The sequence below is a fragment of the Oncorhynchus kisutch genome, linkage group LG11, assembly GCF_002021735.2.
Source record: "Oncorhynchus kisutch isolate 150728-3 linkage group LG11, Okis_V2, whole genome shotgun sequence".
NCBI lineage: Eukaryota > Metazoa > Chordata > Actinopteri > Salmoniformes > Salmonidae > Oncorhynchus > Oncorhynchus kisutch.
The window spans coordinates 39,724,172-39,741,424 of NC_034184.2; the positions used below are offsets into that span (position 1 = coordinate 39,724,172).

The window sequence follows — 17,253 nt, forward strand, 5'->3', positions numbered from 1 at the left end:
GGAGTCTATATACAATGTGTGCAAAAGGCATGAGGTAGGCAAATAATTACAATTTTGCAGATTAACACTGGAGTGATGAATGATCAGATGGTCATGTACAGGTAGAGATATTGGTGTGCAAAAGAGCAGAAAAGTAAATAAATAAAAACAGTATGGGGATGAGGTAGGTGAAAAAGGGTGGGCTATTTACCAATAGACTATGTACAGCTGCAGCGATCGGTTAGCTGCTCAGATAGCTGATGTTTGAAGTTGGTGAGGGAGATAAAAGTCTCCAACTTCAGTGATTTTTGCAATTCGTTCCAGTCACATTTTAAGGGTCAGAGGTGTCACTGAGACCAGCCATTGGCTCAGTCATCCATTTATCACACTAGACAATCTCTCTGGGTGTCATACCAAAATATAATCTGAAATCTCTTGAAATTGAACAGAAATTTGACCCATTTAGTAAAAATGCAGTTTGTAATGGTATTTATCTTGCCCTGCCGCTGCTTTTTGCATATCTAACTGATCTGATTATGAATGATAGATCTGGAGAGTATGTTTTTATTTGAAATATCAGATAACATGTTCCTGCACTCATATAAGTGATGGGGGAATAGCTCCCCGTGAGAAATAATCCTCAGTGTAAATTGAGAGCAGCTTTCGAGCACACAGATCTGGGTGCAATTACACCGCCTGAGCAACGCAAAACCTCCGATGTTTTACAGTGAAGACACAGCACATAAAATGGATTCATTAACATTTGAAATATCATTAATCGATACCAGAACTAGGCCACCCATGCCAACATTGGTTGGACCTGATGTGAGGCAATTTTGGACATTTCTATCAACACGCTGCCCCACATTCGAGTGTGAACTGAGATTTACACAGTCTGCATTCACGCTGATTACTCTTGACAAGTCGAGGGCCTTGCGCCGTGTCCGATATGACTGCACATTTTCCAGCAGTCTACTGTGGTGACAGGCAAAACAAACCGATAGGCCAACCACAGGAGAAGTTAGCATCTTTTCAAATACACAGTCTTAAAATGGTGTAAGTGATTCTACCTATCACACTGATGGAAGGTTGATAAACCCCAATAACACAGTCAACACAGCAGGAGGGAGTACAGTTTAAAGGACATTGTGAAAACTCTCACAGAGAAACATGATTTCTGTTCAGTGTTGCTGGGGGCCTCACTGTCCTCTCTGGCACAGTGTGGGGCACCAGCAGTGCCAATATGATTATTTACAGATGAGCCCTCAGACCAACTCTGCCTTTGTTTGACAGTATGCACCCCTTCGACTCCACTACTAATAAACTGTGAAGAGCGCGAAACAAAAACAGATTGGAAGAGAGTGATGTCTTAAACAAACCATTCCAAGCATTCTCATAACTTCAATATAGATTGCAATAAATGGAGTGGGTGTTGTCAACCACATGCTGCACTTGTAGAGAGAATACTCACTGCTGGGGCCGGACCAGGTGGGGGGATTGCTTGACAGTCAGGGTCATCTGGGCCATGTTGCTGACAGGGACTGGCCCAGGAAAATAACCCTGCTGGGGGATGGGCCGCTGGGGCACTACGTTGTGTCCCTTGGTGTGCCCATTGCTGTGTCCATTGGTGTGGCCGTTCCCTGGCTGCGCTGGGTAGGAGGAGGTGGGCATGGTGTTCTGTTCACATGCTTTGCCCTTGGAGCCCGGCTTGCAGACACAGAGCTGGGGCCTCAGACACATTCCTCCATTCTGGCACTGGGGCAGACAGTTGGCTGCAGCACAAAACATAGGGGGGGAAGAGAGAGAAAGAGAGAGTGAGTGACATAGCAACGTGTACATATTCACACACACATGCATACATACACTCTCACACAACATATACAAACTCCAGAAGCAGACATAATATACCATGTTAAATGCCAGTTATATGACGTTGTCTCAGGGAGCTATTTTCAGACATTTATTGAGGAAACTCAGGTAGTGGGGGTTCATTTAGGTGCCATAGAGTCATTACTCAAACCAGAAGTAATGTACGATTTAGGACAAAAGTATCATGAATTAATAATGCATTACCAAACATAGAGTCTCTGTTTTTCCTGGTTAAAAAATTCATCTCTACAGTTCTTAGCATTCATAATAAGATTTTTGTCGTGGAAAAGGCAGAGGGACAGGGATAGAAAACCCGGTGACAGAATCTAAATCCCTAACAATCCTAGTCGGAGAAAGCTGTTCCCGTGTCTCACTCTCATTATTAGTATTAGCAGCCAAAGTAAATACCACCTCCACGGTTCCCCACACTGTGAATGTACCCTCCCAAAGCTGAGAGTTTGACAGTGCTTTACACAAGCTGAGGCTCGGTAACCAATTACTGGAGTCCCCGGCACAATGACATATGTGCGGTGGGTTGGGGCATCAGAGAGAGGGACTGTGTGTGTATGTGTGTGTGTGTGTGTGTGTTTGAGTTGTTACAGGAGGCTGGCAGGTAGCCTGTAATTACACTGTGCTCCCTTCTCTTAAAAAGGCACAGGACTGGGACTGTCATTTTTCAACTACAAAGCCTGCCTCGAGGCCACAGTGGCCAATTCTTACACACTCCAATGCGCGTGTACATACACACACACACACACACACACACACACACACACACACACACACACACACACACACACACACACACACACACACACACACACACAGTAGATAATCAAATCAAGCCCACTTTTTGTGCCATCATTCCAGAGGTGGTGTGTGTGTGAAGTGCAAGAACAAATGTCTCTGCCCAGCCCCACAGGCTCCCTGAGGAGGGCTCCTCCACCACACTCCTCATTACCATCACTAGTTCCTTTTGATATGTGAAAGTGATTAATGAGAGAGAGAGAGAGAGAGAGAGAGCAAACTGCATCAAAAAGCAAGTCATGCATCGCCCAAGGACATGAAAACAAATCCAAATCCCTCTCACTCTCAATAGGCGTCTACTAATGACTCACCACTGGCTCAAAGCTTCTTTTTTTTTACCCGACTGAGCTATTTAGACACATGAGTCCTAATAAACGCTGTGCAACAAGAGACCCCCCCTTAGAAGCATCAGAGGGCGATTACATCTACAGATTACACTCCTGCTAAATGATGTTTTGGTTTATACATACCCCACACTATCACTCTGGGACATTTGCTTTTCTTTGCTTTCTTTTCTGAGTAGAGTAAATGGTTCGATTTTTTTCGCCGCTGGACCTGAGTAAGGCTACCATCGGTTTGCGAATAGGGCTACACAAGAGCGCTGTCCTGTGACAAGGGCACGGCGTACGTGATGCCGATTTCAGCGCTAGCTGGGGAGGGGAAATAAGTGACGTCCCACTTTGATAAGACGACACCTCGGTTGACTCATAGGGAGTGTTGCTGGGGTCTGCAAGGGTCTGTCGTGGAACACAAAAATGTATTTGTGTGTGTGCCTACATTAATCACCGGGGGAAATCAAGGTGCAGCATCATATGCTTATACTAGTGGATATACAACCGACACTACCTTTCTCAGGAAATAATGTTCCACGCCGATGATCCAGTGCAGATGTTACGGGATGTCCCATTAGTTGAACAACCCCCCATCCTACAGCCTGTCCACACCGATCCCTAAGGTCTCACTGATTCCCAGGGCAGCAGATGAACTAAAGTTTATATTTCTTGATTTATTTCTCTACCACAAAGTTAAATTGGCTCTGAAATGGTGCTGCAGTTGTGTGAATACTGTTTTTTGACAAGAAAGAAAATATGTCTTTGTCCTCGCTCATAAACTGTCTTTCTGCCCACCTCCTGTACAATATGTAGGATACAGACAGAGCACCTGTGGCTACAATGCTGACTCAAGCAGTCTGGGCCTCAATGGCCATTTCTATAAATTATATTTCATCATTGTGTTTATCGCTGGAGTTGACACAAGACAGCATTGTAAACTTCCAGTCTGACATTATGCTTCACTAAAGCAGGTGGAGAGCCAAGTCAATTAAGCCATTCCTGTTGCCATGGTATTGTGCCCATACTTAGTCCTCACCCCACTTAACTGCTGCTCCAGATCCAGGGAATCCGAATCGGCGCTGCACAATGACAACAGCCAGATACGTTCCCCTTAATCAGCAGACTAATCATAAATCACCAGGTGCTGGGCTGGGATGAAAACTGCTCTGTTTTCTCCATCTATCGTGTCACTTATTTCCATTGTCTAAGAATGGACAGATTAACCGATTTCCCTGATAAGAATTAGCCTCCTCTTTTCCTCCATCTCTTTTGAATTCCCTTCCCTTTAGCTCTCTACCTTGGAAAAAAACCTGTCCAAGTCGTGCTCGCCTGGTCTTGGCAGGCGGCTGCGATCTCTGAAAAGAATTACGGCATGCATGCATAGAGGAGATGAAGAGACTAAACACATCACTACATGACTAAAAGTATGTAGACACCTGCTTGCCGAACATCTCATTCCAAAATCATGGGCATTAATATGGAGTTTGTCCACCCTTTGCTGCTATAACAGCCTCCACTCTTCTGGGAAGGCTTTCCACTAGATGTTAGAACATTGCTGTGGGGATTTGCTTCCATTCAGCCACTTGCTTCCATTCAGAATTAATGAGGTCGGGCACTGATCTTGGGCGATAAAGCCTGGCTCGTAGTCAGTGTTCCAATTCATCCGAAAGGGGTTCAGGTCAGGGCTCTGTGCAGGCAAGTCAAGTCCTTCCATACCGATCTTGACAAACCATTTCTGTATGGACCTCACTTTGTACACAAGGGCATTGTGCTGAAACAGGAAAGGGCCTCCCCAAACTGTTGCCACAAAATTGGAAGAATTGTCTATAATGTCATTGTATGCTGTAGCGTTAAGATTTCCCTTCACTTGAACTAAGGGGCCTAGCCCGAACCCTAAAAAACAGCCCCAGACAATTATTACTCCTCCACCAAATTTTACAGTTGGCACTATGCATTCTGGCAGGTAGAGTTCTCCTGGTATCCGCCAAACCCAAATTCATCCATCCGACTGCCAGATGTTGAAGCGTGATTCATCACTCCAGAGAACGCGTTTCCACTGCTTCAGAGTCAAATGGCGGCGAGATTTACAGCACTCCAGCCAACGCTTGGCATTGCACATGGTGATCTTAGGCTTGTGTGCGACTGCTTGGCTACGTGCTTCAGCACTCTGCGGTCCCGTTCTGTAAATTTGTATGGCCTACCACTTTGCGGCTGAGCCGTTGTTCCTCCTAGATGTTTCCACTTCCTAATAACAGCACTTACAGTTAACCAGGGCAGCTCCTATGACGGTGCCATGTTGAAAGCCACTGAGCTCTTCAGTAAGGCCAATCTACTGCCAATGACTGTCTATGGAGATTGCATGGCTGTGTGCTCGATTTTATTGACCTGTCAGCAACGGGAGTGTCTGAAACAGCCGAATCCACTCATTTGAAGGGGTGTCCCCATACTTCTGCATATATAGTGAACCTGACGGCCCTGAGTAACCAAGGAAATCTACAAAGAAAACGTCAAGTAATCAGGAATATAAAACCTTGATATGAGGTCTGCAAAGGGGAGTCCTGGTAAGGCAACTGAGAGACGAAGACATAATTATATAATGGTGGAATTACCTGGATAACAAGAGCATCTTAATACCGTAAAGGAAAAGTTTACAGTATAGTTTTTACCTCTTCCTTGTTCATCTTCGAAAGAGGTCATTTTCCTCTTCCAATAGGCTATAGTCCTTATATTTCTCCCATAGGTTGGACTAGCCCAGTAGCGCTAAAGCCTGCTTAAATTATCCTCAGATAACGATGAGGACCAAGAGCACAAAGACACTTTTGCGAGTCCATCCTATCCACCTCACTATAGTATCTGGCTGCCTCATTTGCTTTCAACACCCTGTGCTGTTTTTTTAGGGACGCGCAAGGCAAAGGCACAAGAGAGCTTAAATATATAAAATGGTTGAACCTGTCACATTCTCTTAATTTTGGGGGAGTTTCAAGCGGCCTCTTCTTGAGCAATCCTTCATGAAAAATGAAGACGGATCCTCCGCTGTGCTGTGCAGCTACTCCGAAGTGAAATATTTTCTTGTTGTTTTGTCTGGCCTGGTCTGCCTACTTTTGGGTTGCACTCGGTTAAGGGAGAAATGAGCTGGGCAGCTTTTCAAAGCGTGCGATTGCCATGCGGCTCCCCATTGTGAATAGCCATGCCAGACTCCAGTGGAAGAGGAGGAATTGAGCCTGGTGGAGGTGCTGCTGCCTAAGGCCAAATGGATCTCAAAGACCATCTAACACATGTCTCTTTCAGACAAACAAGTGAAACTAATCACTGCATCTTTCATTTTCTTTCTCTTGAATTGAACTTCTGGAATATTAAAGAGGAACACTGGAGTTCTACAATTCGTGAACAGGTAGAACAGGAACAGGAAATTACTGCTCCAGAGTGTTAATACACAGCTTGGTAAGAGTGTTGGTAAGAGCGTAGAGCTGGCAACTCCAAGGTCTTGGATTGAATTCCCACAGGGATCACAAAGGCCTATACACTCGAAAAATGAATGCACTCACTGTACTTTTACTCACTTTTGTATTAAAGTGACTGCTAAGTGACATGTATTCTATATTATAGGCCTATTATTACTAAAGCCATTTTCTCTTGCGGATAGTCTTGAACCTAGCAGAAAAGACAACAGAGTGCTATTCTGCTCTGCAATTCAATAATCATATGTCGTTAGACTACCTGCTCTGCATCTGGACTAGACTGAATCAATCCTCGGGATGTTTGCTCAATCTCTATTAGACTACAGTTCGTTAAGAGGACAGAGAGGAGTTGTTAGTATCTGCATCACATGACTGGAACTGTCTGGATGCCATTGAGACAAAAACAATTATAATAATAATATTCTAAGGCACAAAACATTTATAACATATTTACAACATTACTGTTGTGGTTACAACATGATGTCATCTAATAAGGAATGCCAATAACAGCTTTATGATTAAACATGCTTGGTCCATTTGCCATGTAATAAATAGGCCAAGTTTTCAGCTTTCTCCATCTCTGTCACTGTTTAAGGAACTTGTTAGAATGAGCTACACTCACTCTTAAATGCACATGAAGTCTTGAGTCTGTATTGTGTGTGGCTTTGCATGGACAATATCCTGGATTAAATATCCTAGTGGTGAAGTGTTGTAAGATATTCACAGCTTCTACTTGCTATCTGGAAAATCTCAAAGCTTGCCTTGGTGGGAGGTTGGGGGTTGTTGGCGTGACTGACAACCTGAAAGAACACTTTATGCAGGGTGCTAGCAAGCCATGTCTAAGGCATTGCCAGAACAAACAAAATACATTTCTATTAAGAAAGCCTTTTGTTGGCATTTTCAGTGAGGGTAGTGGGTGGGGGGCTGGGTTGTCCTGAAAATCAAACGCCATTAAACATTTAACGGGTGGATTTACAACATAGTCCATCTCCCATGACAAGGTAGGTGGAGAAAAGTAAAGAGCTGATCCTGAAAAACCGATTGAGCAAAAGATATATAGGAAGATGGAAATCTATCCATAAAACATGTGACTGACAATCAAAAAAATTTCATATAGGAAAAAACAAGCAGAATAAAAATAAAGAAATAAGGGGGGAAGCCAAGTATATGTGTTGGTCAGTTAAAGTAATTTATCAATCATAGTTTTCATTATTCATCATATTTAGTAGGGTTGTCTAAAGCAATTCATGCTATTGATTAATGGTAATCACAGAGAAAACCTCTCACAGTGCCTCCTTGTGTTATACTACTGTAAATATTAATATCACAACCAGTGGGAAATCATAATCAAATGAGTGCTGAACACCGGATGATCTGAGGTTGAGTTTAGAAAATAAAAAGATTTCAAGAACATACAGACATTTTTCCAGAAAGAGAAGCTGTACACTAAAATAAATCTAGTGGCACAAAGATCTTTGGAGGTTTTTCTAAAGCAGTCTTGAAACTCTCTGTAACATTTCATCTTTATGTTGCGTTTATATGGTAGAAGTTAGACGGCAAACCGGATATCATTGTTTTCAATGAGAGCACAACGGTAAATGCCGTCAGCCGCCACGGTAGACAGGCCATGCCAGAGTTAAAATATTCTACATTTTACCCTCTGCGTAAGCCTTGTTTTCTACTGGATGTTGATTTACACGGTTTGTTTACGGAAATCACCATAGCAACGCATACCGTTGTGCTGGTTTGCTTTTGCCGTCACGCTCTTTCTTGTTTTCTTGACCCGCTATGCCGATTGGTATGAGGTCTAAACGCAGCATTACTCCATCCTGTCCACCCCCCTGGTTCCAGCATCTGGCTACAGTAGGGAGTACTGGGCTCTGATCATGACATCAAAAAGACCAATCCAAACCATGGGTACTGAAGGGATGTCCACTGTTGGTTATTTTCCAGAGGCCTTGCACAGCGTTCCCCGTGCCCATGTAAACAGGAGCATTCCCTCATGGTGCATTGCATGCCTGCCCCCACTTCTCCACCTAACCTCTGCCAATGAGAACAGCTACGATATTGGACACTGGACAAGAGTAGTGGGAATTCCAATGAGTAAAAAAAAAAAAAAAAGGTCCCACAAAAAAATCTGTGCATGTTATCAAGGAGCTGCACGGTTAATGACACATGAACAACTCAACACTGAACGATAAACACATACTCATGCAGCGCCTTCAGGAAGTATTCACAACCTTTACTTTCCCCACATGTTGTTGTGTTACAGCCTGAATTTAAAATAGATTACATTTAGATGTATTTTCACTTGCCTACACACAATAGCCCATAATGTCAAAGTTGAATTAGGTTTTTCAATTATTTTATTTTACAAATTAATAAAAAGTTAAAAGCTGAAATGTCTTGAGTCAATAAGTATCCAAACCCTTTGTTATGACAAGCCTAAATAAGGGCAGGAGTAAAAATGCACTTAACAAGTCACATAATAAGTTAAATGGACTTACTCTGTGTGTAATAATAGTGTTTAACATGATTTTCGAATAACTACCTAATTTCTGTACCCCACACATACAATTATCTGTAAGGTCCCTCAGTTGAGCATTGAATTTCAAACACAGATTCAACCCCAAAGTACAGGGAGGTTTTCCAATGCCTCGCAAAGAAGGGCACCCAATTGTAATTGTGTAAAAAAAAAAGCAGCATGGTGAAGTTATTAATTACACTTTGTACTGTGTATCAATACACTCAGTCACTTAGATGGGTATGTTTATAATTGTTACGGACTGCAAAGTTTTTCAGGATAAAATTGAAACAGAAAAGAACTAACCACAGGCAAAATCCTAGAAGAAAACCTGGTTCAGTCTGTTTTCCACCAGACACTGGGAGATGAATTCATCTTTCAGCAGGACAATATTATAAAACACAAGGCCAAATCAAGAAGACAGTGAATGTTCTTGAGTGGCCAAGTTACAGTTTTGACTTAAATCTACTTGAAAATTTATGGCAAGACCTGAAAATGGTTGTCTAGCGATGATCAACAACCAATTTGACAGAGCTCTACATTTTTGGAAAAGAATAATGGCAAGAATAATGTTGCATAATACAGGTGTGGAAAGCTCTGAGACTTACCCAGAAAGACTCACAGCAGTAATCACTGCCAAAGGTGCCTCTACAAGGTATTGACTCAGGGGTGTGAATACTTATGTAAATGAGATATTTCTGTATTTCATTTCCAATATATTTGCATACATTTCTAAAAAAACGTGTTCACTTTCTCCATTAAGTAGATGAGTAAGAAAAAATAAATGTTGAATCCATTTGGAATTCAGGCTGTAACACAACAAAGTGTAGGATATGAATACTTTCTGAAGGCACCATATATACACATACACCCAAACAAACACCAACACAGACTTACACACATACCACTGGCACCAAGGCAGCGACAAAGAGTCCCTGTACTAAGTGCAGTCCAGTCTTAAGTGTGAGTAGACCAGAGCAGAGTAGAGCAGAACAGGCGCACTGGGCCTATTAAACATATGAACCAGGGGTCCTAGACTAAAACGTAACCCTGGTTTCCCCAGGAGGTCCACCAGACTCGTCGCAGAAGAAAGCCGTCTGTCTCTTATATAACCAGCTGGCAAGGCCTTACGGTCGAATAAGAAAGAGATCCCACTGGTGGGGCCGAGCCAAGAGGTATAATTCACTCTAAACCTGCTTCTCTTTCGGCCGGCCCTGCGCGCCCAGTCCTATGCAATAACAGTGTCCTCATGACTCTGCAACATGGGCCATAACACACTGACAGTCCCGGCATTGTTCCCAGGTGGGTAGAGCCACTGCCAGCAATGCCAGTTACTTATAAAGAGCAACATAGAAAGGTGTTGTTCTCCAATCTGGGGCCACAAATCAGCTAAAGGCGCCTTGAAAACATATACGTATGTTTGCTTGGGTGAGTTTCCAAGTAGAGTAGGGGAGGGGGTATTCTGGATGGAATATACATGGTATGATGCTGGGGTTCTGGCACATGTGCTGTCTGATGAACAACACGAGCGAAGACGATTGTGTACATTTTCCAAAGGAAGAAGTTATGAGGTGCCAAGTACACTCTTAGAAAAAAAGGTTCCAATAGGGTTCCCTCGGCTGTCCTCATAGGAGGTCTATTCTTGGTTCCAAGTAAAACCCTTTTTGGTTCCAGGTAGAACCATTTTGGGTTCCATGTAGAAGCCTCTTGTGGAAAGGGTTCAACATGGAACCCAAAATGGTTCTACTTAGAAGCAAAAAGGGATCTACCTGGGACTAACAAGGGTTCTTCAAAAGGTTCTCCTATGGGGACAGCCGAAGAACCCTTTCAGGATCTAGATAGTACCTTTTCTTCTAGGAGTGTAGAGTGAATCCAAGACTGTTGTCAATAATTTGGAAAAACATTTTGAACAACTGCAACGATTTGGCAGCGGTGGCTCGGCTGTGGTGATGTAGTGTATACTCACGCTTTGTGCACTGCTGTGACCCAGAGGCCTTACTCCATCCATGACAGCACTGCCCTCCACAGACATTCACCCTGCAATAACACCCAGAGACACAGAGAAAGAGAGAGCACTGTCACACACACAAGACCAACTCATACTGGCTAAAACTCACTCACGGGTGGTTCGAGTGACCCACCTGTGCCGCCAAGCCTGGGCCAGATCTGGTATTAGGGGCCTCCTTTCATTGGAGGTAAAGCTGGGCACCCCTAGCCTGGTGGCCCCTGCTGAGAGTGTGGGAATGTCCCCACTAATCATACATCTGAGAGTGCTGCGACTAGGACCCTGCACATTGAGGTCATGCTCCTGAACACAACAGGATATGGGCCATTTTGTTTTATTATTTAGTGTCCTTTGAGGATAGTACTTTAAATTGGCTGTTTTAGTTTCTGTCTCTACTGAGTGGATGTTAAGACATGTATTTTGTATCAACTTGAAAGTTGTGAACTAAGTTCATTATTGACACATTACATTCATTGGGCTAAATGTCTGAAATGAGTACAGTATCGTATGTTGTTTTAATTTGTCAGAAATATGATGGTGTGGGTGTGCTAAGAACGGCAATGCAGCTGATTTTTCCATACTCAACAGTTTCTCATGTGTATCAAGAATGGTCCAACACCAAAAGGACACCCAGTCAACTTGACAAAACTGTGGGAAGCATTGGAGTCAACATGGGCCAGCGACCCTGTGGAATACTTTCGACACCTTGTAGAATCCATGCCCTGACGCAGTGAAGCCCTTCTGAGAGCAAATGGGGGTGCAACTCAATATTAGAAAGGTGTTCCTAATGTTTTGTCTACTCAGTGTATATTTAACAACCCTAAGACCATGCTGTATGATCATGTTGATGATGACAGTGAATGTTGTAGGCCAGTCTTATAGCACGTTCCTTTACCAGGTGCCAGGCATGCCTATACTGTAGGCTACTATATAGTAACTTGACCCAACAACATTATATATTTTATAACAGACCACCTTGCCATCCAAGAGGATACGTTGCCAATAGCCATTCACTGTTCTGTAACAACTATTTTTCAGAGACCCGCAGGTTATCTTACCCTGACATTTTCATTTGGTGACTCTGTTGAACGTTGTGGCTGGTGCGCCGAATGACTTGCTGATGCTGCGTAAACTGTGTGTCCTGGCGAAGCGGGATCGGGTTCGCTTGGTTACCCATCCTACGGGTTCGGACCTGGCCACTGTAACTGGCCGAGAGCTCCACATTGTAGGCATGGGGCTGTCCAGTGGCACCGGAGCGCGAAGAGATGGAACTCACATGTACTCTGTCCGTCCCGCTCGGTCCTGGCTGCAACACGTAGTATCTCCTAAAGCCACTCTGATCCGTGGAGACAAATGCCGGTGAAATGAATAAACCTATAGAAAAGAATAGGTCCCATCTGATCCAAGCCATATCCACTCCGTATCCGCGTAAAGAAAATATACTTTTTTGGAAACTTTATAATAAATTCCTTGAAGAAGGTCCGTATCTGGAAAATAAAAACTTCTGTAACTTTATAGCAAGTAAACCAGTTATATATCCCTGAGTATATTTGTCTATGGTTCGCCTTTCAACCCGAATTAAAGAAGAGAACTAAAACGTAGGCTTAATTTGAAAAAGTAAAAAATAAAAGAGGGCATGTATAAACCTGAATATGGGTCTAAAACGGAATAAGCACTGCTTTATCTCTGCGCTGGGTAGGGGGAAGCTGGGCAGCAGATGTTACGGCTGCTATGGCTACGTTTGTGCAATACTTTACCCTGCAGATGCGATTGAAAACTCTTTTAAAAAGTTTCACTGTGTAAGGGCAGGAGTTAGTGTCAGAACTGAACAGCCAATCTCCGGCAGACATGACGTCAGGAGTGGGACGCTTATTGGAACAAACTTGTGGGGCTGAACCCTAAAATAAATGTTTGGAGTGCGTAGTGTTCATAAAGTCGCCAAAGACCTAAAGAAAATCTATTCCTGAAGATGCATAAACTGTGCTGTCGGCAGGAGCGCGAGCTCATCAAAGTGACAGAAGGCATAAACATTGTTGTCCAGCAAGTTCATGAGTGATAAGAGTATAAATACACGCTTATAAGAATGACACGTTATAAAATAATAAACAACCAATAAGCCACGTGTAATGTCTAATACTTTGGAATACTAATGTGTCAAGTTTCTTAACTCGTATTTATAAATAACAAATATTTATTTAAAGTACACGCTGTCAAAGTGCTCTATATCATTGTTACTTCGGTTCCATACACTCCCGCATGAATCAGATAGGACCTACCATGCGAAATGCGTCATAAACTATAGTCAAGTAATTCATAAAGCCATGTGCGTACCATTATTCATCCAACAACCCACGAGTTGACCACAGTTGCGCAGCGGGCCATTCCTGGTGCGGTTCTAATTTTTGATGCTTATCCCTAGTTACTGTCCTCCTACACTGTAGAATTACCAGCGACCCCTTGGTAAATTGTTCAGCAGTGACTCATTATTCCATTGAAGACTGCAGGGGATATTCCAGTACGGGAGTGAGTTCATTGAAGACGTACTATAGCGCGCATACAGTGGTTTTGAGGACCTCCACCCAGATCAACATAAGCCCCATGAAGTCATTGCGTGTGCTTTGGAAAACATACAAAGTAGAATTACGTCTGACGTTGGCTCTCTGAGTGGTATCTAATTGTTTTCTTAAAACCTCTATGTCCCCCATTGAAGTTTTAAGTGGGTGGATACTTGATACAGTGGTGTCATACACTTATTAATAGATTTTTTTTTTAAAGGCCACGAGACTCTTCCCTCCAGAATGCGAGGGAAAGGGGGGACAGTCGAGAAACGTTGCTCTGAATTTGAAACACAAAGGGGTGATGGTAAAGCAGAGCTCAGTGTCTGTGGAGCCGCATCATCTGAGAAGGGGACAGATATGTGGCGAAAGACAGGCCAGGGCACATGCGTAATCACCAATGATGCAATTTGAAAAAGCTGGGCAGAAATGCAATCCCCCAGTCACTGATTACATCTGGGTCAGCCTCATGTGCCAGGAGATCACATCTGACCAGGAAACAGTCATCCAGGATGATCAAGGACGGAAGAGTCAGACATGAATATATGCATTCACTACTTACTGTATTTAAGTCACTCTGGATGTGTAAGATGCTTCTGGAAAATACTGAAGTCATAGTAAGACTGTGGGAAGGTACCAACATAGACATGCACAAGTTGTACGTAAAATGTGAATGTTGGGGTCTTTGTTCCAATGAGCTTTCAGGTCACACATTTTCTATAAAGAATGTTATTCTTCTGAAAAAGGTTCCGATAAACCTTTTGTAATCAAGTCCTCGCCCTAGGTCGTCCTGACCAAGAACGGCTCATAGTGATGATCAGTTCCTTACTGTTAATTCATACCACTCAATGAATAACATGAAAGGTGATGTCATTTTGTTGTTTCTCACTGGCAATGACCTCACCATCGAACTTCAGCTGCTGTTGGAACTTTATGAGGATGTTGTCAGGTTGTCACTGGGAAACACCAGGAATGTTGAAAAGAAACAGGAGGCTAAACAAGCATTTTAGTTCCCCTGCTTCAAAGGGAGGCCTCTCCAAACATATGTCATGGCAGCAAATCAGTGTAATGATGTTTGTCATGAATATTTATCACTATATTTTCCCTGTGTCTCCTGGATATATGATGTAATGGTGTAGGATAGTAAATAATGACAACACACTCGTAATGACCATTATTTCACATTTTTATTAAATTACTGACATTTTGGGCCAGAAATCTGGTTCTGATCGAGTGGTTTGGTTTGCAAACAAGTTGTGTGATCACAAACTGTGGAAAAGATGGAAGGTATACATACAGTATACTTAAGGGTGATGCACACTTCCTTCCCAATCCAGAAATGATCACCAAATCGGAAAAAGACTTAACAACATTCATGAAAGAGGACTACAGCTGTGACATAACACATGTACACATCTACTCGTATAAAAGTCATTTCCTCCTTTGTCAGTCACCCACACTGTGGGACATTACTTCAAAGCAAGGCAGAGACAGTCCTTGACAAAGGCATAGTCAAAGAAAAAACCTGTACGATAGCAATAAAACAATAAGTATGCTAAAACAAAGGCAATGTCAAGGTCATTTTCCTTTCGGAGAGAAAACCCAAGAGGAGAAGAGTGTAGGATCTCTGTTTGTAGCCCCTGAGCATGATGAGTTAGCTGTGCAGAGTCTGTTCTTCTTCCATGGTGTCTGTTCTGTGTGAGCGAGGCGAGATGACACTTTCATGGCCCACTGCTTCCCCGGTGATGAGTGTGTGTGTCCACACTCTCCTGTTGTGCGTCTGCATCGCTCTTATATTTGGCCCACATGCTTGCATTTCTCATCTGCAAAGCTCTCACTGCGCCTGGGGGAGTGGGTTATGACTAGTACATACTAACAATAAGGCAAGCGTGGTTCTATGATCATAAAGCTTCATCTTTGTACAATGTATGATTGTACACACATTTTGTGATTTCTTTAGATTCCGTAGAGTTTATAACATGATTGAGCTAGCAATTCCTCTACCATGCTTTACACAACAAATAGCACATACCTCAAGACGGAACTATACAAAATGACACTTTGTACATACAAATGTATCCAGTTACGTCATTCCTTTTTTTAACAGTCACATGAACTGTAAAAGCATGTAAAGTCCCCTTGGCAAGGAAGAGGGTGATGGGTGCAGGTCCCCTGACAGCGTCCCTTGTAGCCATGTCTGCTCTGGGACAAGTTTGCTGTAGGAGGTCTTTAGAGTCCTTCGAGGTGTGTCTATAGCGAGGCATTCATGCTGATTCTCTGCGCAGCTCCGTGATAAGCTGCTCAAGCTCTTTGACATCATCACTCAGGTCGCCATGGATCTCGCCAGTTGCGACATCTGCGTGCAGTGGCTGAGGAGAAACGGTTTAAAAGAAATACAATTACTACATTTGGTTAGAAGTTATCGCAAAAAAACAATGCGAGGTCAGTGATGTAGTAATGACTGGATGTGAGAAGTTCGATACATCTGTGTGATGTGGTGGGATGCTGGCATGAAAGCCAAGTGTTTCGTAGTGTACCTTCGATTTGGTGGCGAGATGAATGGAGAACAACATCTGCAATGACTCCTGGGGGTTACTCTTCTTCTTACTACAGCCGAGGGTCACTGTGAACACATACATGTGAGAAATAGAGACCAAAGATACCTATTAGCACGTTAATATTTGTGATTAAAAAACAGAGCACGTAAGTTGTGTATTAAAATGAGTGATTGCTAGAGGGAGAGACAACCAACCATCATGCATGGGGTACCATGGAGGGGTCAGGAGGGGAGAGATCAGGGGTTTTTGGTTCAGGGTCCAGGGGCCATGGCCCTGCCTGCCCTGGTGAGACACTGTGGCACCATGGACCTATGCATGACTAACAGGTCCCATATAGACACAGGACTGTGGGTTATACTGCACATGTGCGGAGAAGTTGAGGAGGAGTCATTTCTCCTGGGACTGGTTAATGAGGGCTCCACCTCCCGCAGGGTGATTTCTCAGGCCTGCAGTCAGTGACTCCGTTCAGTGGGTCTCATCTCGTTACGCCGAAAGACACTTCGCCGTTCACCCCCGCCGTGACAGGCCTGGCAGCTCGCAAATAAATCATTAGACCAGGACCTTTTTCCACAATGCCTGTTTAAATCACTCCCGTGATCACTGTCCGAGATAACATGATCAAAATGTTCTCTGTACCGCCTCTACTTACTTTTTTCAGAGGACATCACAGTGAATATTCATTCAGCGGGATGAAACACCATTCATTTCCTTTGTAGAATTGTACCAATTTCGACAAACACCTTATCTATGGTAGCTATGATCCACACAAACTGAGGAATAAAGCTCAGGAGAACCTGTTATTCTGTGCCGCTTTGAAAAACATACCAACACAAAGCCATGTTCCTGAGCCCAGTGAGGATATTGATAGGCTATTTCCCCATCGCCGCAGTCTTTTGTCCTGGTGTTTACCCAACACCTTTTATCTTCTTCTTGCACACGAGGAAAGGGAAAACAAGCGGCGGTCTCTTCTATTCTATCTGAGCTACACCTTTTCCCTGTATGGTCTTCTTCAGCCGCGACAGGTCAAAACAGCATGATTTATGGATGAGGACCTCTTCTGCTCTACCCTCCTCCTCGATCTCATCACTTTATTTTTTCGCATCCCTCTCAGCTCTGTGGATGAAGTGTCCATGCCCATCATAGAGGTTACACAAAGCTGAGTTGAG

At 43.4% G+C, this 17,253-nt stretch overlaps 1 protein-coding gene and 1 pseudogene across 5 annotated transcripts in view; both read right to left on the reverse strand.

Annotated features, from left to right (window-relative positions):
• The window catches only part of LOC109898846 (latent-transforming growth factor beta-binding protein 1), a 128,290-nt gene extending 115,553 nt beyond the window's left edge, over positions 1 to 12,737 (reverse strand). For all 5 annotated transcript variants that reach the window (XM_031835757.1, XM_031835756.1, XM_031835758.1 and 2 more), the window contains exons 1-3: positions 12,033 to 12,737; positions 10,936 to 11,006; positions 1,451 to 1,751 (exon numbers count right to left, since the gene is read on the reverse strand). In XM_031835757.1, the coding sequence (XP_031691617.1) occupies positions 1,451 to 1,751; positions 10,936 to 11,006; positions 12,033 to 12,385 (725 nt within the window). In that variant the 5' untranslated portion in view covers positions 12,386 to 12,737. The remainder of the gene's footprint in view (positions 1 to 1,450; positions 1,752 to 10,935; positions 11,007 to 12,032) is intronic.
• A 1,960-nt stretch (positions 12,738 to 14,697) lies between these two features.
• The window catches only part of LOC109899696 (tetratricopeptide repeat protein 27-like), a 53,899-nt pseudogene continuing 51,343 nt past the window's right edge, over positions 14,698 to 17,253 (reverse strand).